At 34.7% G+C, this 27,494-nt stretch overlaps 1 protein-coding gene across 1 annotated transcript in view; it reads left to right on the forward strand.

Moving 5' to 3' along the window:
- The window catches only part of NPAT (nuclear protein, coactivator of histone transcription), a 48,194-nt gene that overhangs the window by 8,515 nt on the left and 12,185 nt on the right, over positions 1–27,494 (forward strand). Inside the window, 12 exon segments of the mRNA XM_072611186.1 lie at positions 2,075–2,193; positions 5,009–5,069; positions 8,129–8,201; positions 9,941–9,981; positions 11,363–11,581; positions 12,364–12,448; positions 19,677–19,764; positions 20,605–20,696; positions 20,776–20,863; positions 21,994–22,090; positions 22,634–22,759; positions 24,762–26,459. Of these exon segments, the coding sequence (XP_072467287.1) occupies positions 2,075–2,193; positions 5,009–5,069; positions 8,129–8,201; positions 9,941–9,981; positions 11,363–11,581; positions 12,364–12,448; positions 19,677–19,764; positions 20,605–20,696; positions 20,776–20,863; positions 21,994–22,090; positions 22,634–22,759; positions 24,762–26,459 (2,787 nt within the window).

Genomic DNA, 27,494 nt, shown 5'->3' on the forward strand with positions numbered 1-27,494 from the left:
AACTGACGTGGAAATTAGATCTAGGAGAAGTAATTTGAGAATTATCAGACTGTTAGGAGGCACTGCTAGTACAGGGGTGGGGGTATGAGGGAAGCATTTGATAGAATGCTGGAATGTTGCCCCTTTTTTTCAACCCCAAGTTCAGATCCACTTAAGAGAAGCTGTAGTAACCAGTTGTGTTTTCATTATGTATTTGTGGCCTCCTGCATGTACCTTTGGTGTTTTCCTTGTTCATTTAATTTTTCTGTGAGGTGAAGTAGGTGGTATCTTCTGTTGCTTACGTACATTTAGCATTTATGTGGGAGTTGTGTATCTTGTTACACTCATTTATGGAAACATGCAAACATACATTGTATTTGTGTATGTGCACACAGTTCACATATACACACGTACTCACAGAGCACATGTGTGTAGTTGTTTTCCTGTAGTCTTCGCAATTAGACAGTGACTTCCTAGAGAGCCAGGCCTTTTTTTTTTTTTAACTTTTTTTTGTATCCTCTGAACTTTGTAAAGACAGTGGCATGTAGTAAACACATAAATACTTGTGGACTTGATTTAACTGGACTAATTTCATAAGTGTAGGAAACTTCCTCTATTGGTACAAATTTCACTTGCATGTATGTAAATGAAACATATTTCTTAATGTGGGTTTGTTTTTTATTTACAAAACACATTAATGAAGAAATGTAAGCAAATTTATAAGTAAATGTTGACAAATGAGGGACTATAGGTACAATATTAGGCATATGTTGGTTTGTTTTCCTTTAACTATACTTCTGTTTCAAAAGAGGGTTTTGTGGAAGTAGGGTGGAGCTGGCAGTTATTTGAAAGGGATAGTGATATAAAAATCATTAATGAAACCCAGATTTTGAAAATTCTTGTTGAATTCGGGTTGAGAGTAGAGAAAATGTTGCTGTTCTAATTCTTTGATATAAATTATACATATACTATGAGAGATTCTTATATACTTCATAGGGATGACTTTCTTTGTTCAAAAATACACAAGGTACTTCTGATGTTTTATGTTTTGTGTATTTTTTTTCTGTTTATTGAAATTCAGTAACTAAATTATTTCTTTTTTAAATGTAGATATCAAATCAGATAATTCAATTCAGAACAGATTGCTTGAGCCAAAGTATTTGGTTTAGGTGTTCTCAAAAACTAAATTGAATTATTATCAACTCTACCTTCTCAAATGGAAAAATGACCTTTTTTTGGTATAGGTAGGCCCTGCCTGATCCTATTATTGTCTAAAACCAGAGTTAGGCCCCATGTTCTGCTAGAATTATATGGCCTTGTCTCCTCTTCAGAGCCAGGTTGCCTGGATGCCATATTGGGCTACTTCAGATGGGGATGAGGTGTGATGGCAAGCAAAGTAGAATCTTTTGCTGTTTTTGTTTTAGTATAATCAAGTGCCTCTGAATCTTGCCTTTATCAACCAAAAGTCTTTACTACAAGTACAGAAACAAGAGTTTCTTTAATAGTGTATGTATTTGTATTGTTAATTATTTTAATGTGATTAAAGATCTTCTCCATCTGTTAATGGGCCTGCCCATTAAGGGGAGTTTGATTAGGGAAGATTTGTAGGAAGGCCCACATCTTTTGTTAAGTTTCTGATGAGGCACTGGTTCACAAGGGTTGTGATGCCCTCTGGCTCTAAAATATATATTCTTTTAGACTTTAAGTTCTGTTATGATTAAGACTATGTCTTGGGTACACTTTGTATCTTCTCTAGTTTATAATTTACTGTACACAATGACAACTTATTGTTTTTTGAATTAAATAAGTTTATATTAAACTTAGAAAGGAAAACATCATAATGCTTATAGCTATATTCCACAGAGAAGCTACTAGTTTCAGGACTTTGTCTTTTTCTCTGGATGCTGTGGGATTTTTAGTTAATTTTACAATTTTATTTGTAATTTCTGTATATTGCATTTAATGAAAATAAAGTTAATCTGAAAGTATTAAAATGTTTACTTTATTTCATTTATTTTGACTTTGACAAAGTATAATTTGACTATGGTAACTAATGTAGTTTGTTGGGTTTTTTTCCCTTTTTTCTCTTATTTAGGCTATTTACAACAAGAAAACCTCATCTCTACCTGTCAAACTTTCATTTTAGAAAGTTCAAATTTAAAGGAATATGCAGAACATTGTACAGATGAAGGTTTTATTCCAGCCTGTTTGCTGGTGAGTCATTTGAACGTTTGGGGTTCATTCAACACAAAAACACTTATTTTAAAGGATAAGTTTTATCTTAAAATTTCTTCATTCAGCTATAGCGTTAATTTTCGGAAGTCATCTGGTTGCTTTTTAGTCTAATTCTGCAGTAGCTCTGTAATCTCATCAATATGGGTAATCACTCAAATGATAACCGTTAAATCTCCATGCCTGACCATCTGTTTTACTCTCTTCCATGACTTTCCAAAAAACTGCCATGGTATGCTACCCAACCTGCTTAGGGAAATGTATGTGTATATCAGTAAACCATGCAGGCTGTCCATTGATTACATGTTATTTTTCCTACATGGACAACCAGTCTTTTTTTTCCAACAATAAATTTGTCTGATGTTATCCCTTATATGATTTCTCCTACGTAATTTCTTATGTGTAATGTGTCACAACTTGGTAAGCTCCAGTTTCATTCTTTTAGAGACTATGGTGTTCAGTTAATACCACAGAAAGGATGTTGGTATTGCAAAGAAGGAATTTTGTTTCAAATGGAAGCTTGCTTGTCTTCTGCAAGCCTTTGTCCTCTCCTTTCTTACTCCTGATCCCTCCAGATCTATATTTTACCTGGCGATGAAAGGTTAGGTGACTTGTGCTGCTTTGTTATCAAAGTATATATTAATTTAATTTGAAAGGTTTTTTTCATCTCTTCATAAAATTTCTCTACATTCTTATCACAGCCAGTGTTGAGTACATGAGCTACAAATGTTTTCATAGTTATTTGCAGATATGTTCTTTGAACACTGCAATACTCAGTGAACAGATATCTTGTCAAAATTCATGTGAATGACTTCCTCAGTTAATATGTCCACTTCTTGGTCATTGGACAAGAGTCTCAATTAAAGTACCAACAACTAAGTTAATGTTTATACCTAGATTAAAAACTGATTTTTTTAGTACCCTCTGCCCCCTTTTTACCCATCCTTCTTTCACTTTTATTTCAAAAGTGGAAGAAAATTAAACAGAACTGTGTACTATTTTGTGTTCTTTTTTGTTTCATGATTGTCATGACCAAAAAATTGATTAAGTCAACAGTCTACTGATGACAGGTCTTACTTTATCATTCTTAGCTGGCTGGTTTTTAGAAAATAGGGTACATCTAGTACCATACTTACAGCTTTTTCAGAATGATAAAACTTAGAAGGCCTTGTACTCTACAAGCATAACCTTGGAGAAACTAGAGTTACCACCATACAATGATAAGTCTTCTATATAAGGTTTGTTCAAGATAACTGCTTATGTATCTAAGTAGGAAACTAGGTATTCTTTTGACTTACAGCTCTGTCTCTGTCTCATTCTTTAGAAAGTTTCTTCAAAATGGTTCCTCCATGATTTTCCTCCCTATGGCTCTCACATTTGTGATGGCTCTACTTCATAGCAACATAGGACAGCTTCTTGGGCTTTTTGTGATCAGATTTTTTTCCATATATGGCCAGTCTAACTGATGTGTGTTTCAAAAGGTATGCCTTTTGTACTGGGACGTATTCCCAGACCAGCTTTTTTTTTTACTATCATGTTAATGTCTATTAAATAGGTGACACTAAAATTTCCTAAGATATCAGATGACTCATCTGTTATAGATCTAAGCACTTCAACTATATAGAAACATAGGATGATAGATTTAGTTCCAGAAGGGAACTTGAGATCATCTGTCCCAACCCCTTATTTTACAGATGAAGAATCAGATTCAGAGAGGTGAAGTTTCTTATCAGAGTCACTAGTAAGTATTAGATTCAAACCAGATTCACTACTCTTTCCACTATACTGGATTAGTAACTCCTCTGAGTCACATTTAGGCTCTTATACACATATACTACAAAAGTGTATATTCTACTCAATGACCCACACTCTCACATATCTTTATTTGAAAAAAAAGTGTAAATATATTAAACATATTGAATTAAAGTATATATTGATCATATTTGGAAAATGTAGCACACAGACAAGTATATAAATTGTTGGTTCACCAAAGTCAACCAAATAATTTATCTTAGGAACTTAGCTTTAACAACTTTTAATATAAATCTTCCAAAAACATACAGAAGAGAGGTAGAGCTAAAGCTTATGAAAGGAGGGAGATATCGTACATACAATGTTAAGGATATAAGTAAAGGCTACAGTTGCATTGGAAAGTACCTATCGAAAAATAAGACAGAGCAATAAAAATGTGTTTCCTAAGATTCCATTAGATTAGATTGGTCTTACTCTGCCTGCCCATTCTGTTGTATCTTCTAGAATCTCCTGTTCTACATAACTGGCTTCTCTTTATCTTGGACTTTCCTGTTCCTTCCATCTTCTGGCACTTATAAAGACCTAGGTTTCCTCTTCACCTCTCGCCAGAAAAATAAAAAAGACAGTGCATTCCAGTCCAGAGCATTGTATAAGTAAATCACCTTTTCTGTTATCACCTTTGCTGCCAGGTATAGTTGCAGGTAAATTCAAAATATCCAGCACGAGGAGGCAAAGGACCAGTATTGCTTTTGAGTAGTTGTTTTGTCTCAATCTCTACCTCCCTGCAGAAGTCTTATTCCCAGACCATAATTTACCTACCAGTCTTTCCCTGGTCAAAAAATTTTTAGCCCTTAGGGGACTCTTTTTCCTCTTCAGATTCAATTGGATTTGGTTATTCCTTAACACTTATTTGTTTTTTTCCCCAAAAAGTAGCCAGCCTTCCTGCATTTTAATATAATAGTCTGAGTGAATGTTTCAGTATGGAAGATTATTAGTGCTGCCATGTCATAATAATGGTAATAACTAGTCTCTTTTTTCTTTTCAGTCTTTATTTGGAAAAAATTTGACGACAATTTTGAATGAATATGTAGCTATGAAAGCAAAAGGTAGGAATTCTGAATGAATGAAAAAGTTTAGAGCTTTTCCTGTTGGGGGGGGGGGGTGTTGTTTTTATTAAAAGTCATTTCCTGGCACATTGGATGGAGAGCTAGCTTTGCAATCAGAAAGACCTGAATCAAGTCTTGACTCTTAAACGTCAACTGTATTGTGACTCTGAGTAACTTGTTCAACCTTCCAGTGCCCCAGGAAGCTCTTTAAAAGTATAAGTTGCACATGGAGGAATTTCATTCCTGGAAGTTCCTGTACCAGTGAAATCATAAATCAGGTCCAAAAAAACAAAAACAAAAACTGTTTCTTTTTTTTTTTTTTTCAACTGCTAGAGGTGGGGCAGTAATTTATTTTGTTAAGGTATGGAGAGACATTCTTAATTAAATTTTCGCATGATGCATAAGTTGATATTATATATTTTAGAGCAGGTTACTGATTGAACTTTTTTTTTTTAAGATTTTAAAAATTTAAAATGGGAAAATTTTAATTTGGTTGTCTACTTTGATTGACTGATTCCACAGGGAGTAAAGAAGCCCAAGAAGATTTGAGCCCAGGTCCCTAAAGTATAAATTTGAGGTTTTACATTCATCAGTAGCCCTAAGTATCAGTTTATGTCCTCTAGTAAACTGTAGAACCTAAACTAATGAGGAAGATTTAGGAAAGAGATTTGGATATATTTGATTCTCCTGATTTAAGTTCATGTGAGAAGAGAGCAGGCCTGGACACCAGGACATTACAGGAAGTATTCAAGGCTTTTCCTTGATAGGCTGTGTGACCCAGGGCTCCCAGCAGCTCTTTAATTAAGTCTGTATGTTATAGAGAAGATGCCAGCCTCCATGAATTTAGGTAATGTCCTATCTGGGGAGTTTCTTATACCAATGAAATCATAAGTCTAGTCCCAATTCCTCTTAAATGCCGATGACATATTTTTTTTAAAAAGAGACAGAATGACACAATGGAAAGAACACTAAACTTGGAGTAAAGAAAACCTGGATTCAAATACTGCTTTAGGCTCTTAATAACTTTGGGAACCTGTGCAAGTCATTTAACTGCTTGGTAAACTTAAGTTTCCTCATCTGGAAAAGGAAGATGATAATGTCACCTTGGCTCACAGGCTTGTTGTGAAGACCAACTGGCATAATGTATATGAAGTACTTTACAGGCCTTAAAATGCTGTACAAATGTCACTCAATTTCCAACCCAACCTCTTCAAAAAAAAATCTGTACCTGTGATCCCTTTGGTGCAGGGAACTCCTGTATGAAAACTCCTTCCACCAAGGTGTACCAGTAACTCCTCTCTTATGATCACTAGATTATGGGATATAAGAAGTGGAAGAAACCTTCAGAGGCCATCTAATCCAACTCATGGCTGGTAATCTCTCTACAACATACCCATTATCATTTCTAATCTAAGAGTTCTTAGTCTTTTTTTGTCATAGACTGCTTTGGAAGTCTGGTGAAGCCTCTGGACCATTATGTTTTTAAATACATAAAATTAAATCCATAGAATCGTAAAGGAAAACAATTATTTTGAAATAGTTATCAAAGTATTTTTTTTAAGTTCATAGACCTCAAGTTAAGAACCCCTGCTCCAATCAGTGAAAACTATACTCCTTCCCAATACAGCCCATTCCACTTTTGGATAGCTATAGTTCTTAGTAAATTTTTCCTTAAATCAGGTCCAACTCTACTTCTTTGCAATTTACTACTCCTAGTCTACCCTTTTTTGAAAAGCAGCACAAATCCAATTCTTGTTTCAAATGACAGCCTCTTAAGTACTTGAACCATGTAGCCTCCTCCTCTTCCTCTCTACTCTTCAACCTTCCCCCAGTCCTCCTTTGAGGTTAAATATTCCCATTTCTTTCAGAGGAATTTCACATGAAAATACCTGGAAGGTTGCCTGGAATACTGATAAGTTAAGCAACTTGCCCTTGATCACACAGCTAGTATGCCAGTATCAGGACTTGAACCCATGTTTTCCTGACTGCCTATCAGTAAGAGCTACAAGAACATATAAAGAAATAGTGACCAAATGTGAATTGCTTTAACTTGGGGATTTGGGAGTGAAAGGATGTAAATGTTACTTGCTACTCTTTAAAAAGTTTATTTAATATCCCATTTCTTCACCTATTCTGCCTTTATAGGAATATTTGGAGCATAACTGTAGTTGGAAACAAAAATTACATTTATTCCTCTAAAAAAATTTTCATCCCAAATTTTGTATTGCATAGTTTTCTCTAGCTTAATCTTAAAAGCAAAATTAAAGCTATACTTTTTCTAAGTTTCCTGTGACCTTCCTATTCCTGGTTGAAATTTTTAGGCAGAAGCTATTTATTTTGTCCCCAAATTCACGCAGAATTTGCTTCTTAGTGCTCACCAATTTGGACGAAAGGGGATTGTGAGAAGCAACATAGCATAATGGATAGAAGATGAGTTAGAGTCAGAAAGACCCAAGTTTGAGTCTTTCCTGTGGTTAGGTCATGGCGAGGAAGTTAATTTATTCAGTTTCATATAAATTCAGTGTGCACAAATATTATTGGTAGTGGTTGTAAATGTCACAAGGAAATTGTTTAAAGTGTTAGATGATTATTTTCAAAATCATGGCTACTTTGGTGTTTTTGTAATGTTTATGCAATTTGAGGGGTTGGAGGGAGGTGACAGGGTTCAGATTCTAAACACAAAAGAGTTCAAATATGTTAAATAGAGCTTGTTTTATTTTGCTTTCTTTGACCAGAAAATATTAAACCTATAATATGAAGTATCCAATTAAATTAAGACAATTTCTTTTATATAAGCTGAGAATTTTATTAGTTTTTGGAAACATCACAGCTTAATGGAGAAGGGCATTCTCTAAGTGTGTCATAAACTAAATTTATCATAACTTTGCAATCATCCCTAAAACTGGTTTCTCTTTTGAGTTCTCAACATGAATGGTATTACCAGACAGTATAGGAACTAAACATTTTCTGTACTTGTTTTAAAACTGAGTTTATATTCAAACTGAAAATTGGGGTTTCTGCTAGAGGCTTAATTGAGGAATGTTTCTCCTATATTTTAGAAACAACAAATGATGTCCCAGCAATGATGTCATCTCTTTGGAAGAAATTAGACCATACACTTTCTCAGATCAGGTAACATAAGCATAGGATCATGGAGTGCTTAAGAATTTCAAAAGCAAAAAATAACAGTTTTGGTCTTATCGTTAACAAGATCCGTGTAGTATAGCTTGTGGAGAGGAATCAAAGAGAGGGTTTTGTATCCTAATACTTAGAAATGTTTATTCTATTGACTTTCACTGAACCATTGGTTTAAAAAATATGACCTTATAATTTACTAAAAAATTTTAAAGCTGAAATGAACTTTAGATCTAGCAAAACACCTTCTTTTTGACATGAGAAAATTGAGGCATTAGGAATTAGACTTTCCCACAGTTACCCGTGGACCTAGGAAGGTGGTAGCTAAAATTATATCACCTAATACTCCATCTTCCACTATACCAGAATACCTTTCCTTTTTTGAACTTAGAAAAAGAGTGATTGGCAAGTAGGCTTTGATTTTATTTCATCATCATCTTTCCACCTTTGTGGAGAAATATTTCATATGCCCAAGGATACCTTTGAAGTTTTATTGTTTTGTAAATAAGATGCTTATATGTCATGAAACTCAGTTACTGCACCATGTCCCTAGAGTACTAAACCTAAGTAAACTCAGTAGGATGCCAGTTCTGACAAAATTAGCTTTCAAATCAGTGCTTTCTCATTTGACTGCAGAGCGCAATAGGGAACTATCTGTAGAGATCATTTATATTTATATCCAGGCCATTCCTAGAACTAAAAATGTGTACTTCTTCCATGTTGTTTCAAATGTGGCTATGTATCCTGCCTACCCTCTCTTCCAAGGGACTCTACTGTGTACCTGGCTTCAGAGACCAAAATACCCACCTTTTCCTAAGTCACAACGAGTGGGGGACCCTCTGTAAGATGATGTCTGGCTGGTGTCAAGACTGAATGAAATACTCAGTTTCAGCTAGAGAAATGTTCCTATTATATCAGAACAACAAGCTTCTGATCAAACAAGATATGACTTTATAGTGCATGGCATGTTTCAAATCACACAGAATTATAGGAGTAAACCTCTTAGAATGGGATAGGTTGCATTTGCTAACTGCTTGGTCTTTTACGTCCACCTTGCAAAATACAGGTCACCTTGGCTTTGTTTATTTCAGCTCCTATTTGTTTGATTAAATAGGGAAATGATTTCGTTTTTATGTGTGGATGCTAGCACTTCAGTATTTCATTTGTAAATCATCATGAAAATTTCAGAGTTCATTTGGGCAGCATCCCTTCTTAATAAATCACATTTTTGTAACATTTTAATATACATAAAACACTTTCCTTTGGGACAGTTCTGTGAGGGTCCATAGTGCAAGTTTTCTGAATCTATAGCCCATAGATGAAACTAAGCCCCAAAGAGTCATATATCCAGTACCCAACTTTTCAATCCCAAACCCCTGACACACTTCTCCTACTACCTGCTCTCCCTCACCCCCACAAAGACATCAAAGAATAGCATGGTATAATGGAAGGAATTTATTTACGAATATTTATTTTACACGACACTTTTTTAGAAATCCCAAAGTAAGTCTAAGCTGTAAGTGATCCAGTTGTACCTTGCCTTCTTTGATTTTTAAACTTAAAACTTATTTTATACATTCTGCCAAATTTCCTTCCACAGAGTATGCAGGAGACCAATATAGTCACTTTTTGACCAAACTTTTACTTCAAGTTTAACTGTAACTAAACCAGAATGTCATGTATACATGGAACACTTGCTAAATATTTTTTGATAACCACTTCATTGTATTTGGTAGGAGCATGCAGAGTTCCCCAGGGTTTGCTGCTAATCAGAGAGGTTCGTATTCTGCTTTTACAGTAAGTTCAAACCAGTTCTGAGCAGAGCACTCTTAATTATGACTGTTTATGTGGTCATTCTTTTCAATATAGACCTTCTATTCTTGGATAGTAAGCCAGGTTATCTAAGGAAAATGGATAAAATATTTTGAATTTAATATTAACATTTAACATGTTAAATATGTGTACATACAGACACACATATACATATGTTAATATTTGTTTCCGGTTTGCCATATTTACAATAAGTGAGGTGAGGTTTAATTCTTCACTCTCCCATACATTTAAATATCAGAAGTTTCTAAATAAACAAGCAGTATGAAATGGAGATTTATGGTTTCTTATATAATTCACTTTTTTGTTTTATGCTGTGTATATGTGGAATTGTTCTTTATTTTTTGGTGTTTTAAGTTAAAGTGTTTTTTAAATTTTAAGTCAAAAGTTTCTCAATCCTATGAGTTTTCCCAACATGACACTCTTCCCTATTCCCATTGCTAATACCTTTATACAAGCTCTTTTTTACTGTATGCCTGAGCTAATTATCCTTGGCACTGCTTCTAGACTTATCTTCCTTATGGATAGAACTAGTCATGTTATTCTTTTACTTAAACTCCTTAGGTGACTTATCCCTTTTGCCCATTGAGTAAAGTGGAAACTCTTTTGACTGGCACTGAAGGATCTACTTAAGTCAATACTACACTACTTTTGCAGCTTTATCTTAAATATTCCCCTCTAATAAAACAGAACTACTCAGAATTCCTTATGTACCTTTCCCTCAGTGACCTCTGAGCCTTTGGGCTCATAATGTTTTCCATATATCTAGAATGCCCTCCCTTTTCTTCTACCTGTTGAATCTCTATTCTTTAAAGTGAAACTCATGACATACTCTTCTCTGTTGACTTTTGTCCTTAGTCAGTATTCATCTCTTTATTCCAGCCCTCTTGGACATTTCTGATAAAATGATGTAATATTTTGTGTTAGTCTTTGTGTATATATGACATTGCCCTACTGGACCTTTAATGGTGGGGACATTATGTTGCTTGAACTTTGTATCTCACCCACACTGAGTACAGTTGAGTACACACTGGGTAATTATTTATTGATTTTAATTGAATTCTCATAATATATGAAAGGTTTGGTTAGAGTTAATATGAAAAAAATTTTACAATACACACCTAAATTACACACAGGGTAGAATTACATTTGTTTGTCTCTGTGTTAGAACAAAATGAGTAAACAAAAGTGCTTTTTTCCTCATGACTTCAGATCTAGTATGCCAGATAATATATGTTTCTTGCATTTCCTGAGCCATTGTTTTATTAAGTTTTAGGGTTATTGTTTGTGAATTGCCATTTATATTTTTTAAATGTTCATCTTTTCAGTACGTACAAGAAGTGGAATTGCAGAAATGAAACGACAACGAAAGTTTGCATCTCAGGCAGTTCCCATCAGCTCAGAGTTGTTATCTCTGCCTTACCAGACAGGACAATATACTTCTACTCCTTTAACAGCTGCACAAGTCATCAGACCAATGAGTCAAAATACAACCCAGTTTAGAGCAAATTCTGCTTTTGTTTCACAGCCTCCTGACAACATTACCAGTAAGTTTCAATATTGTGTTTCGTATAGTTGATGTAGGTAGCTCTGATATCGTTATCCTATGTATATAAATACCTAAATTGTAAAATTACTTCTTGCTGCTTATCATGGGACCAATTTGTGGTTTTTCCTCTTGATATTATGAAAATAGAATTGAAAGTAACCTGTCCATTTAAAAAAAAAATAATTCTTCTTGATAGTGCCTTTCATGAAGAGCAGTTAAGCAGAGAAGAAGATACAAATGAGTACAATTAGGTAGCATTAGTTATGCAGATGAACTATCCAAAATAACACTTGTTGAATTTGTTGGATAGTTGAAGCTGTACTATAGCTTCCTCTCCACTAAGAATGATTGATGATCTTTCCTTGGAATTTTCTAAGTGAAATACTTCATTTCAGTTCTTTTCTAAATAAAAAAAATATATATGCCATTTAATAGAGTATAGAAAAAAGGAGAGAGAAACAGAACTATTGGTTAAGGAGAACCTTCTGTAAAGAAAACCTAAGTCCAGTTTGAAATGAAGAAAATTGATTTAAAATATGTGTCATCTCACTTGTAAGTCTGGCTACATACTTCTATTCCAACTGAAACTCAACATTCTTTCCTACATTTCTGTATTTCCAGTAGTATCCCTTAATATTCAAGGTAATCAAACTTAAAAGTAACATTTCATATTTCTAGAGTATCATTTATCCTTGAAGCTCAAATTTATATCATTCACCTTACTGGATTTTCAATGGCTTTCAGCAATATTGAATGGGGTTCTTTGTATTTTTTTCCTAGCTACAGATTCTTTACATATTGTAGTTCCTGTACCTCAAGAACGAAAAATTCATTCTAGTTTAATGTCCCCTGGAAGACGAAAAAGGTAATTTTTATTTTTCTTCTTTTCTTTTGACAATGAGGCATTTATACATGAAATAAAAATGAGACATTATGCCAAAATAAATGTATTCTGAATGTAGTAGGAGGACTGAGTCAACTTCTCAGGCCTGTTTATCGAAAGACAATGATAAATATGTCACATATGTGCTTAGGGCTGGGTAAAAAATATATGTCTGGGATCCATAGTCCTATTCATTTGGGTAGTACTGCCAATAGAACAGAAACCATCCTGATGAAATTCTGTGACAAAAAAAAAATACTGGTTAAAAGTCCCGTTATTGATGAGTCTCCAAGCTTAACTGGGTTTTACCAACCCTATACTTAAAGTCTTAGGATTTAATACTACGTGCTAGAACTTATAGAATAGACTTTGAGGTCCTGAATGATAATGGTGATTGCCATTTTATAATATAGTTTTAGAACTGGGACAGCTAGTCTACCTTCCTTTGCATTTTTTAAATTAATTCCCTTGATATTCTTGACCTTTTCTTCTTCCAGATGAATTGTTATTTTTTCTAGCTCTATAGAATAATTTTTTTTGGTAATTTGATTGGAATGGCACTAAATAAGTAAATTAATTTAGGTATAATTGTCATTTCTGTTATATTAGCTCAGCTTACTCATGAGCAATTGATATTTTTCCAGTTGTTTAGATCTGACATTTTTACAAAACACAAAGTGTTTTGTGACTGTGTTCAGATAGTTCCTGGGTTTGTTTTGGCAGGTAGGCTCTCAAATATTTTGTATCGTCTGTAATTATTTTAAGTGAAAATTCTCTTTCTATCTCTTGCTGCTGAGCTTTATTAGTATTATATAAAAATGCCTATGATTTATGTGGATTTATTTTATATCTTACAACTTTACTAAAGTAAATTATTTCAAGTAATTTTTAGATGATTCTCTAGGATTTTCTAAGTGTACCTCATGTCATCTGCAGAGAGTGACAGTTTTGCTTCCTCATTGCCTATTCGAATGCCTTCAATTTCTTTTCCTTCTCATTGCTAAAGCTAATATTTATATTACACTATTGAGTAATAGTGGTGATAATGGGTGTCTTTGTTTCACTCCGTTCTTCTTGTCTTCTATCTTATCCCCATTACATATAATCCTTGCTGATGGTTTTAGATAGATGCTACTTATCATTGTAAGGAAAACTCTGTTTATTCCTATGCTCTCTGAGGTTTTTCATAGGAATAGGTGCTGTATTTTGTCAAAAGCTTTTCTGCATCTGTTGAGATATATGGTCAGTTATGCTGATACTTTTCCTAATATTGAACCAGCCCTGTATTCCTAGTACAAATCTCACCCTCATAGTGTATTATCCTATTGATAAATTGCTGTAATCTCTTCACTAGTATTTAAAATTTTTGCCTCAATATTCATTAGAGAAATTGGTCTATAATTTCCTTTCTCTGTTTTGGCTCTTCCAGGTTTAGTTATCAGCACCATATTTGTGTCATAAAAAGAATTTGGGAGGACTGTTTCTTTGCCTGTTTTCCCAAACAGTTTACATAGAATTAATTGTTCTTTAAATATTTGGTAGGTTTCATTGGTAAATCCATCTGGCCCCAGAGATTTTTTTCTTAGGGAGTTCATCGATGGCTTGTTCAGTTTCTTTTTCTAAAATGATGTTATTTAAATATTTTATCTCCTCTTCAGTTAATCTGGACAATTTATATCTTTGTGGATATTCATTCATTTCACTTAGATTGGATTTATGTTTACAGTTGGAGTCCTAATTATTGCTTTAATTTCCTCCTTATTGATAGTGAACTCACCTTTTTCATTTTTGATACTAGTAATTTGGTTTTCTTCATTTTTTAAAATCAAATTAACCAAAGGTTTATCTGTTTTGTTGGCTTTTTCATAAAACTAACTTTTAGTTTTATTTATTTTAGTTCAATAATTTCTTAATTTGTTTTATTAATCTCTCCTTTGATTTTCAGAATTTCTAACTTGATATTTAATTGGAGCTTTTAATTTTTTTCTAGCTTTTTTAGTTGCATACCTAATTTCATTGAGCTCCTCTTTCTCTATTTTATTCATGGAAGCATTGAGAGATATAAAATTCTCCTAAGAACTGCTTTGGCTGCATTCCACAAGTTTTGTATATTGTCTCATCACTATAGTTGTCTTTGATGAAGTTACTGATTGTTTCTATGATTTGTTGTTTGACTCATTCATTCTTAAGGATTAGGTCATTTAGTTTCCAATTAGTTTTTAGTGTTTCCATGGCCCTTTATTTAGTACATGTAATTTTTTTTGCATTATGATCTGAAAAGGATGCATTTAATATTTCTACCTTTCTGCATTGGGTTGTGAGGTTTTTATGCCCTAGTACATGGAATTTTTGTATAGGTGTCATGTAGTGCTGACAAAAAGGTATATTTCTTTCTGTCCCCATTCAGTTTTCTTTACAGGTCCATCATATCTAACTTTACTAAAATTCTATTCACCTCCTTAACTTCTTTCTTGTTTATTTTGTGGTTAGATTTCTCTCGTTCTGAGAGGAAGAGGTTGAGATCCCCCACTAGTATAGTTTTGTTGTCTGTTTCTTCCTGTAACTCACTTAACTTCTCCTTTAAGAATTTGGATACTTATACCACTTGGTGCATATATATTTAGTATTGATATTACTTTGTTGTCTATGGTACCTATTAGCAAGATGTAGTTTCCTTCCTTATTTCTTTTAATTAGATATATTTTTGCTTTTGCTTTGTCTGAGATCAGGATTGCTACCCCTATCTTTTTTACTTCAGCTGAAACATGATAAATCCTGCTCCAACCTTTTACCTTTACTCTGTGTGTGTATCTCTACTTCAAAGTGTTTGTTGTAGACAACATATTGTCGGATTCTGGTTTTTAATCTACTCTACTATCCGCTTCCATTTTATGGGAGAGTTTGTCCCATTCAAATTCACATATTTGATTACTAATTGAGTATTTCCCTCCATCCTATTTTCCCATTTATTCTTTTCTCTCTTCTTTTGCCCTGTCTCTCCTCACCATTGTTTTGCTTCTTACCACTTCCTCCCTCAATCTGCCCTCCCATCAGCCCCACTCTCTTTTCTTTCCTCCTTCCCCTCTTACATCTGCCTTCTATTTTTCTGCCCCTTCTACCTACCCTCCTCCTTTCTCCTTTCTCCTTTCCCTTTCCCCTCCTACTTCCCTATAGGAAGATAAATTTCTATACCCCACTGGATGTGTATGTTATTTCCTCTTTGAGCTGAAGCTGATGGGAGTAAGGTTCAAGCAGTGCTCACGCCCCCACCCTTCTTTAACTCTATATGTGCTTTGCAGTTCTTCATGTGATGTAATTTACCCTATTCTGCCTTCCCCCTTCTTCTTCTCCCAGTACAATACTGTTTTTTATCCTTTAATTTTTTTTTTTTATATCACATCAAAGTCAACTTGTACCCACACCCTTTGTCTATGTATACTTCTTCTAACTGCCTTACTAGAAATACAGTTCTCAAGCATAACAAGTATTATCTTCTCATGTCAGGATGTAAACAGGTGAACCTTACTTAATAACATGGAATTTTTTTTCCTTTTCTGTTTACCTTTTTATGCGTCTCTTGAGTTTTGTATTGGAAGAAAGAATTCTCTGTTCAGCTCTGGTCTTTTCATCACAAAAGTTTGGAAGTCCCCTTTTTCATTAAATGTCCCATATTTCCCTTGAAAGAATATGCTCAGTTTTGCTGAGTAGTTGATTCTTAGGTATAATCTAAGCTCCTTTGATTTCTAGAATATCATATTCTAAACCCTCTGGTCTTTTAATGTAGAAGCTGCTAAATGTGTAATCCTGATTGTGACTCTTTTATATTTGAATTGCTTCTTTCTGGCTATTTTGAGTATTTTCTCCTTGACTTGATAATTCTGGTATTTGGCTATAATGTTCCTTGGAATTTTCATTTTGGGATCTTTTTCAGAAAATGATCAGGTAGATTCTTCAGTGGCTATTTTACTCTCTGATTCTAGGATATCAAGTCAATCTTCCTTGCTAATTTCTTGAAAGATGCTGTCTAGACTCTTTTTTTGATCATGATTTTCAGGTAGGCCAGTGATTCTTAAATTATATAGATCCATTTTCCATGTCAGTTGTTTTTCCAATGAGGTATTTTATATTGTCTTATATTTTTACATTCTTTTGATTTTGTTTGATTCTAGATAGCTCATAAAGTCATTAGCTTCCAATTCTAATTAAAAAAAAAATTTTATTAGTTTGTTTTCAGTTTTCTACAATCACTTCTATAAGTCTGAAGATTTCCTCGCCTCCCTTCCCTCTCCCTCCTGAGACAGCATGCAATCTTATATGGTTTCTATTCATACATTCTTGTTAAGCACATTTTCACATTAGTCATGTTGCATAGAGGAATTAAAATGGGGGAAACCATGAGATAAAACAAACCAAAACATAACACAAGAAAAAATATTTTGCTTCATTCTATGTTCCAATTCCGTAGTTCTTTCTCTGAACGTGGATGGCATTTTGCCGCAAGTGTTTTAGGTCTTTGCATTGCTCTGAGGGGCTAAGTCTATCAGAAAAATTCCTCACATACTGTTGTTGTTACTGTGTGCAGTGTTCTCCTGGTTCTGCTGCTTTCACTCAGCATCAGTTCATATAAGTCCTTGAGGTCTCTCTGAAGTCTTCCTGTTCATCGTTTCTTACAGCACAATAGTATTCCATTACATTCTTATACCACAATTTGTTCAGCTATTCCCCATTTGATGGGCATCCCCTCGATTTCCAGTTCTTAGCCACTACAAAGAGAGCGGCTATAAATATTTATGTACATGTGGGACCCTTCCCCGTTTTTATGATCTCTTGGGTATACAGTCCTAGAAGCGATATTGCTGGATCAAAGAGTATGCACATCTTTGTAACCCTTTGGGCATAGTTCCAGATTGCCAGTTGTATTTTTTTAAGGGGTTGTTTTCTTCATTCAATTTTTTGTCCCTCATTTTCCAAGCTGTTGACTCTCTCTTGCATACGCCTTATTTTTTTCCTAGTTTTTCTTCTCTTTTTCTTATTTGACTTTTATAATATCTTTTGATCTCTTCCAAGAAAACTTTTTTGAGCTTGAGACCAGTTTATAATCCCCTTTAAGGTTTCACATATAGGCATTCTGACAATGTTGTTCTCTTCTAAGTTTGTGTGGTTTAGTTATGCTGCTTTGTAGAGCTAGGTATGGAATTCTGTAAGTTTTCAATTCTTCCAAGGTGGCATAATCTAAGGAAAAGTATGGTCCACTGTTTTCCTCTCCTGTAGTCTAGTATGTGAGTAATCACAAGTACTCTCTCCTTGAGCTATGACCAAGGGTCCCTGCTCCCTAGTGCTCCTCGTTGCCTTCAGATTGCAGCTTGGAACTGTTTGTGAATGGTGCAGCAGAAGTGCCAGCAAAAGGGTCCCTTGTGGTCTCCTGAGCAGTTGCCATCTGTAGTCTGAGAGCTCCCTAAGTCACTGCTCCCTAAGTCAATTGCAAGGCCTGCTGCTGGCTTTGTCACTTGCTTTTGGCCACCTTGTGCAGGGATTCAGGGCACAAGACCTTGCTGCTGCCTTGTCTGGTGCAGCGTGCATTGGATTGAGCTGCTGTCTCACCCCTGGCAACCTGGTGAGTTTTCTTGGGCTAGAATATTGTTTAACCCATACTTTTGTTGATTTTCCCACTCCATTTTGAGGTGTTGTTTTAACTTTGTTTGGAGAATTTGGGAGTCACTACATTTTCTCTGCCATCTTGTCCCCACCTCTCCAAGTCCCTGAATCTGAATTACTTTTTAAATAAGGATCATTTATGTCACTCCCTATTAGTAATATTTAGGAAGTTTTTATGGAAGTAAAAAGGTAACTTTAAAAATATACTACACAGGGACTTTCTTTTGCCACGTTTCCACCTTAGTGTATGAATTTGGGTTTTGTGTGAATGGGTACTTTAATAGATACAGACTATATTTTATAAACCAGACTTGCACAACTTGTTAACTTCTTCAGGCTGCAGATAGGTTAGACTAGAAACAGACTGACCACAGTTGGTTGCTAGGGGTCATGTGACAAATAGGAGAGTATGCAGTGGCAACCCTATGTTCTTTGAGGGCCACCTGAAATCCTTTGGTGGGCCCTCCATGTGTCCTATAGATCTGTTTTAAACCTTCAAGTTTTTCTGTTGGTTTTGGCAGATACATGGCCCACCTTGGTAAAGGCGTATTTAGAATCTCTGAATCCTGCTCTGTCACAGCCACTTCTGCTGGTGCAGGACCTTTATATTTTAACATATTTTATTAGACTATAAGCTCCTTGGGGGCACAGTTTTTTTTTAGCTAAGCTTTGTCTAGTATTTAGCACTTTGCAAATAGCAGACACTTAATAAATGTTTACGTTCTTCTACATTAAGATAGGCCACAAACATGCGTGAGAACTGTTTTGACGTGTTGCTTTATCAGATCATGCAGAGTCTGGTTCTAGAGTTTAATTCCATATTTGGGATACTTCAAAAGATATATTGCCCTATATCTACCTCCTCAGTCTTCCTTATTGGAGGAAGTAACATATTATAGTGGATGGTCTTGGAATCGAGATTACCTGCACTCAAAACCTGTTCTGCTTCTTACTACTAAATCTGTGGGACCTTGGGGCACTCATTTAATCTCTCAGTATTTTTTCCTCTTCTGTAAAAAGATGTTGTTAAATACTTTCTAAGACTCCTTCCAGCTATCATTTTGTGATCCTAAATCTACTTATGCATAGTCTTAGGCTAATGCCAGTGAAGACAAGGGTAGATAAGTGCTTTTTTTCTATGATTTCTTTGTAACATCCTTCCAAAATATATGATTTCATTGTTGTGACTACTCCCCCTCTACCAATGCAAATTACAGTCCTTTTATAACTTAGGAGATGATCTTTGAGAACTGTTGTGACCAAAACATTCATTGTTCTGTGATCAACCTGATAAAGAGGCCTTTCTCTGAAGTCAGCTAAGCTATTCATCAGATAACATACTGTCAATCTGTCCTTGGACCCCTTCTCTGAAAACCGTTCTAGGGACATATCTGATCTTGTATTTTCCTGCCATACCCATGAAAAGCTACAATGAGGCATCAGAGAAATAATAATGATAATAACAAAATAATAATTTATTGTTGTTGCTTATTCTGTTAAAGTTTGTAGGAAGATGTTAATGAGACTCAGTACAAGTATTTTTCATGTATTCCAGTGAATCTCAAAGGAAAAACATCACATTTTCTGGACCTCAGTCCACAGTTCGAAATTTTCAGGACCCAAATGCATTTACGGTAGAGAAAGTAAGTGAACCATAATTCCAAAGCTTTATGTGCATTAAGCTCCCCTTTTAATCCTTACATAGTGTTTTTAGAAGATGTGATTAAATACTGTCTTTATTAATGAAAACATTTTTGGAAATTTAATATTCTTTACTAAAATTATGGTTAAAGATTTATTTGCAATGGTAATCATTTCAGCCATTATGATTAGTTAGGAGATGGATGCTAGGTCTTTTTAAAAAAACTTTATGAATGACCATTGTTACAATTTGGATAGAAATCTGAAAACAAGTGACACAAAGTTTTTAGATTAACTAATTAACTTAGTTCTTAGATTAACTAACATTAATATTTCCTAATTATTGACAAGGATAATAGAATTCCTAAGTTCTCTATTAAGTAACTCTAGCAGCAGTTTATTTTCCTGTTGTGGAGATCCACTTTTGCAAAGCACTTGAGGTTATATGGCCATCATTTCAACCTTGAATACTAAAATATGAATTAAGTATTTATATCACATTACATCTCCTTCCCCACAGTACATTATTTTAAAATCCAGAATGAGATTTGGTTTCTTTGAAAACAGAATGTCTTCTTCTGCCACACAATAGAATGAAAGTCTGATATTAAGAGAAACAGTGAGAAAATAGGTGACTGATAAAGGGGAGGTTGTCTTCTATGGGAAGAAAGATTGATGGGGAGTTGCTCCCTAAACGAAATACATTTGGAAGAAGTTACCATTAACCTCAGAGTCTCATCCTAGAGTTTGGCTGTTTAGTTGACATCAGCTAATTTCATTTAAATTATCATAAAATTTATCTTCTATTGCCTTTTAATAATTTCTAATATTTTCTTTTGCAGCAAATGGTTATTGAAAATGCCAGAGAAAAAATACTGAGCAACAAATCTCTGCAAGAGAAACTTGCAGAAAATATCAACAAATTCTTGATTAGGTGAGACAGGAATCAAAATATGGAACCATATCTTACCCAGTCTAAAATCTGTGCTTAAAATATTTCTTATGTGTTGCAGTGACAGCAACATTGCTCAAGTACCCAAGCAAGCTGATAGCAATCCTGCTGAGCAAGAGGCTTCAATTGACGAAATCCTGGGACTTCAGGCATGTAACAGTGGGTGGGTGTGGGTGTTTACAGAGTATAAAATAAGTGGAGTTTTTTATTTTTGCACTTAATTCTTCCAGGTTATTGTGTAAAGTTACATTTTTAAAATTTTAATTTTATCCCCATTATTACTTCAGGACTGGTCATTTAGGCTAAGTGGTATGTTTTCTCATCAAAAAGGGAAACTGATTAAATAATAGAATTTGACCAGCTATTTAAAGCCACCTTGAAAATAACTATGTAGAATGGTTACTCGTTTATTGCTTTTAAATCTCACCTTTTTCTTTGTGTCACGTGACTTTAGTACTGATCTACTTGTTTTAACATATAAATGCTCTCCTCAGGAGGAGAGGCCTCTTCTGCATCCATCATTACAAATATATTTAGCACCCATTTTATGCCAGATACAAAGCTAGGCATTGTGGAGAACGCTGTCCACCCTTAAATAACTTTGTACCTAATTGGAGGCAAAGGGAATAAATACATGGAAATGAAGTTAAAATGAGCTCAGTAGTACAAGCACTGTGACAAAGTACAAGGGTCTATTTATTTTCCAGCTGTCTAGCATACATGAGATAATAACCAGTTGAGAGGAGTATCCTCTCTGGAAAATTACCCAAAGGTAGGAAATGTTTTAAAACAGTGTAAATGCCAACACCAGTTTATTGAGAACTTTGGAAACACTTATTTCTAGACTCTTAAAATTGAGCATTTAAAAAAAAAAAAAGATTTGTGTCAGAGTAATGATTAAAAAGCTGTCTTTCAAAGGCTAGCATCTTATTTCAGTGTGTATACCATATCTTACCATGATTAATAGTGGTTTGATACTTAGCATGGTCTTGTAAAATAAAGTATGTGTTTGTATCCCCAGCACTTAGCATAGTGTCTGGCACTTTGTAAGCACTGAATAAATGTTGTATCTGTCAGACTATCTCAATGGTGTTGTCAGTTCTACTGCTGATTTTTAAGCTCGGGTTGAGACTTACACAATGTAATTCTTCTTAAGGTATATTGTATTCTGTATGTTCTTTGAATACATGAGTTTTATAAGAACTAGCCACTGGTTTTTTTTACTGCTAGGTTCATTTTCATTAGACTTGTGACTGTTGCATTTTGAATTCTTTTGCAGAGTGAAATCCATATGTCTGAAGAGGCTATACAGGATATCTTGGAGCAAACAGAGTCAGACCCAGCATTCCAGGCTCTTTTTGATCTATTTGATTATGGTAAGACCTTTCAGGCAGTTAATTCATCTATTTTGCTTTGTTTTTGTTTAGAATAATGAAATTTTTTTTTCCAGTTCTTTAGGAAACACCAGCAGTCAGTATCCTCTTCTCAAAGCATCTCAAACAAGCTTTTCCTTCCATTTCAACAAATACTGTACGTTGTAATCATGATCTCTAATCTGGGAGTTCATTGTAACTCCCTCAACTTTTTATTAAACTTGTAGAAAATTTTGTCAAGTACTTGTTGAAGTTCTATCATTTGCCTACCTTTATTTTAGGCAAGATCAGGTTGTACAAAAGCAATAAAAGATTTTTATTTCTTCCCTCAAGATTATTACCATTTGGGGGAAACCATGTACTCACATGAAATACCCTAGAGGGTTAAAAAAGTAACATACCAAATGGGGTACAAAAATGTCCTGCACAACTGAAGTTTGAATTTGCTTCTGTTTTAAAGCAGCATGAATTGTTCCTTTCTTTCTTACATTTGTGTATTTAATCAGAATGCTTGAGTTATGTGTAATTGTTTCCTATTTTGAAAAGGTAAAGCAAAGAATAATAAGAGTATATCACAAGGCATTTCTGGTCAGCATTTGGAAGCCAATCAGAATGTCTTAGTAGAGGAAAATAATCTAGCAGTTGGAAACACTTTTGGAACCGAGGAATCTAGTAAGTATCTTTGTTAGTATTCTCGTTGAGATTTAAATTCTCAGTTTCTAAAAATCACTATTTATATGTCATTTAAGTCAGAAGTTTATGTACCAATGACAGTATAAATAAATTACTATGTTTTAGCCCCTGTGATACCCTCTTCTCCAGAGGAAAATACTGTACCTAGTTCCACAATAATTCTTTTGAGCATGAAATTATTGACCTCCAGCCTCTCATGATAATTTTTCCTGTCTGAAAATCACTGGTTTCTGGATTTTTGTTGAATATTAATTAGATTTATTTTCATTATCGCTTTATGGTATTTCGCATAGCCAACCTTGTCTTTATTATAGTAGCACTATCAAACTTAGTCTAAAAACAATGCCTTGCTTCTAGTAAGCATGTAAGAAATACTGGTCAATATTGAGTCAGATTCTCTGCTCTTGGAACCCATACATCTAATACTTACTCCTAGCTTATCAACACCACAGAAATTATCTTCTGTTTTGATAATGATACCACCTTCCCTCAAGCCTTATAATGACTTCCCAGATTGTTATGGATTAAGTTCAGATTCTTCTTTTGTCAACGCTTCTTGTCAGAATGCCTCATACTGTTTGGTTTCTCTTGAATTCATCTGTGTTCCAGCCCTCTCTTTTATTTATCTGAATACACCCATTTATAGTCCCTTTGTCTGATTGTCATGTCATAGAATTTTGGAACTTAGAGGAAATTAGCTAGAAATTATCTTATCCACTCAGATGGGAAACTAAGGCTCAGAACTAGATGAAATAGCTTGAGCAAAGTCACACAAGTAATAGGGAAAACAAAACTAGAACCCATTTTCTGAATCTTTTTTTGCTCTTTCTACTATACTGTATTCTTCCTGATAAATTTCTTCACTACCCTAATGTACAAGGCTATTTTTACTATATTCTTTACCTCCTTTATTCAGACTAGTTATCTATTTGTTTCCTTTAGAACATTTCCTCAGATCAGAGAAAAATTTACTGCTCAACCTTGTATGTGCATCCTAAATACAGAATTCACACTGTTTCTTTCCTCCAAATATTTATTTAGTTCTGCTTTCTAAGCCCTAATATGCACCTAACTTTAGTACATATAATAGTGTAATACAAGTAATATGGTCTTTTTATATGTTCCAGTTTTTTTAAATTGTGCTTATTATGTGTACTTTTCATATTTGTCTATATTGGTGTTATTTCTTTTAGAAGGCAGAGAGCATAATCCATAATTTTAATTGTATAAAATCACATAAATTAGATCTTTAATAAATACTTGATTATTAAAATTTCCACTTTAGTTTCCTTAGGTACTCAGAGTTTTAGATGATTTGAGTAGCTTCACCTGCTAGTCAGAAGGATTTTAAAGATGAGAAGGAGGAAAAGAGAGACATAGAAAAGTTCAGCATAAGGAAATAGCACGACTAGAGGAAATTAACCATATTAGACAGTGGAGATATAAGAGAAAAGACAAGTGTTTGAATAACTGGGGGCAAGTCTTCCAGTCATTAATACTCAAAGCCACTTAAAGCTTTTCTTGACCAGCAAAGTGTTTTAATAACTTTAAAAACAAAAGCAAAGCAAAACATTATGTTGTTTTATGCTTTAGTAAACTTAACTGATGCTAGGTAAAGTGTAATTTGGCTGGTAGCATACTGAATCTTACATTATGTACCATGTACACATACTTACATACGTTGCATATGACTAGAGCCAATATTTCACACAAGAACAAATATCAGATAGTAATAGCCTGTTTTTCCCTGGTAGAATTTTAATACTTTTACTCTGTTAATTGATAAAGTTAGAATTATTATTGGTAAAGGTAGAAAAGTACTCGTAAAATTTTTAGAATAAACAAGTTTCTTGAGGTTTATACTGGTCAGACAAAGATGATCACTTCATTAATAAAGTAATGTGTATAGGGAAGACAACCTCCTCAGCATCTGAATCTCTTTACCTTTTGTGATTCTCTAAACCAACCTGTTATTTTGCAGATGAGCACTCTGTTGAGCCTCCTTTTTGTACAGATTATCAAACTGAAGAAGCATCATGTGCCTTGAAGGATGGCAATGGTGATGATCATCTTAAGAAACAGGAAACCCAGGAACAGTGTGCCCCAATAGGATCTACCCTACAGAAAGAAACATTTAAAGCACCCTCATGTATTGCTCCTGAACAGAGGTGTAACCTTGAAATCACCTTTGAATCTGTGCCTAATTTGAATGACTTTAACCAAAGAGGAAATTCTGGTCCTGAATGCAGTGAACAGTGTACAGAATTGTACACAAATGAGCTGTCCAATGAAAATGAAATGTCTTTGGAAATTGCAAAAGACCCTTCAGTGTCTAATATCCCAAATACACCTGAACTACATCCTGATCAGTCTGATATGCCTCTGGCTTCATTTGCTTCCCTTGATGGAGTGGCAGAAAGCAATGAAAACTTAACAAACCATGGGAAAAATTCAAGCCATTTTTTACCAGATATTTCATTAACTGAAAAAACACCTCAAAATAGCCAGTCTTGTGGAAGCCCTGGTGATTGTGTAAAACTTAAAACTATTTTTCATACCTCCAAGTCACCAGATTGTAGTGAAATTCAGCAGAATAAAATTGAAACAAATGATATTTTGCCAGTTCCATCACATCAGTCTTCTGAATGCCAGGATGATTCTTCAAACCAAAGTAAAGTCTTACCTGGTTCCATTCATAGTTCAAGTTTAAATTTGTCTGATCAACACAAAATAGAGGGCTCTCTTGAAGAATCTGTCACTTCCAGCAAACAATCTAGTAGTCAATCTTTTGTGAACCCACGTCATTTGGAAAATAAAAGTTTGTCATCAGAGCCCTCCAACTCAGAGGAAATGTCATTGGAACCACAAGAGCCATCATCTTCTGTAAAAGAAGATAGTGGTACTGTTCTTTTGTCCCCTAGCAAAAGTGTTGAATGTAGAGAAATTGAAATGATACCCACTGAGAGTAATCCTACAGAATACAGTCATTCTGTTCCTTCAGAATCCCTGTGTTCTTCAGTGGGAGAGATCAACGCTGAACCTCGAAGTGAATATGAACATTCTAGAGATTCGACAGCAGAAGTGGATCCATCAAATATAGTCTCACTCAAAATTATCATCAGTGATGACCCATTTGTCTCAACTGATACGGAACTAAACAATGCTGTTTCTAGCATCACTGGAGAAAACTTGCCTACTATAATCTTATCTTCTCCAGCAAAATCACCAGTCAAAAATGTAGGATTAGTTAAATGTTTGACTTCAGAAGAAACTTCAAATACTGTTTTATCTGCTGAAAAAGTAGGAGACTCAGCCTTGGTAGAACAGAACCTTTTAGTGCTCAAACCCAAAGACTCTGTAACAAATAACATACAGAATGATGACTGCAGTGCATTTTCAGCAGCCGTCACACCAAGTGTTTCTCAAGATGGAGGATTTATACAGTTGATGCCAGCAACAAGCACAACTTTTGGCAATTCCAGTAATATCCTGATAGCTACCTGTGTGACTGATCCAACAGCCTTGGGAACAGCTGTCACTCAGTCTAATGTTGTAGTGTTACCTAACAATTCTGCACCTATGGCTGCTCAACCCCCACCACCACAGCAGTTACAGACGCCTCCAAGATCAAACAGTATGTTTGCAGTGAACCAAGCAGTATCACCTAACTTTTCACAAGGTAATTCTAAGAATATTTTGGTGGTATCTTTCTGGAATGAACTCAGGTTTTATCCTTGGGTGGGAATAGGAGTTTAATTAACTAAGAATAAAGTAAATTGTAAATGAAATTCTCAGAGAATCATCATGAATGTATTCACACTCTCATTTTAGCCAATTCCTCCAACAAAACTTGTTTCCAAAGCTGCTTACCAAAGTGGAATGTTTTGAATTTTCTTTTTTCTTTTCTCACTTATACCCTAATGGTGCTGATAGGATGTGCAAAAGGGACTAAATAACTAATATACTTATTGAGCATCTACTATAAATCTGTGTATTCAACCTGTTGCTGTGGGGAATAATAAAAAAGCATCTGACATGGTATATCAGTAAGCACCCCAACATACACAGGAGGGCCTCCTATCACAGGTTCTTAGATCTGCATTCATAAAAGGAAAGGCAACTTTTGAGGGGTTAACAATCATTTTAATCAAGCATATGTATCATTCCTTTAACCAAGCACATGTATCATTCCTTTAACCAAACACATAAATCATTCACCTAGTTCATGGGAGTCAACACCCTGAACTTCAAAGAAAATACAGAGAAATCAAAAGATCAACAGACATGGCTTCCTCTGCCTGAATTCCAACTGTCTGACCATAGTTACCAGAGAGCGAAGCACAACAACTGGGTTCTCAAAGGGGGAGACTCCTTAGCAGCTTCCCAGAGTCCTGCCCTCCTCTGGCATTCAAACTTCGTAGCAAAAACTAAGCCCCAAAGTAAAACCTCACCCTTGGAATATTTATACCTTTTTTTAGAGCCAGAAGGCATCCCAACCCTTGAGAACCAGTGCCTCATTAACAAAAGCTGTGGGTGTTCCTACAGATCTTCCTGTAATCAAATTCCCCTTGATAGGCAGGCCCATTAATGGGTGGGGAAGATCTTTCATCACATTAACAGTACAAATACATATACTCTTTCTAGTTAAAGAAACTCTTGTTTCTGTACTTTATTCTTAGTAAAGACTCTGATAAAGGCAAGATTCAATCAGAGG

This window comes from Notamacropus eugenii, chromosome 5 (genome assembly GCF_028372415.1).
Source record: "Notamacropus eugenii isolate mMacEug1 chromosome 5, mMacEug1.pri_v2, whole genome shotgun sequence".
Taxonomy (NCBI): domain Eukaryota; kingdom Metazoa; phylum Chordata; class Mammalia; order Diprotodontia; family Macropodidae; genus Notamacropus; species Notamacropus eugenii.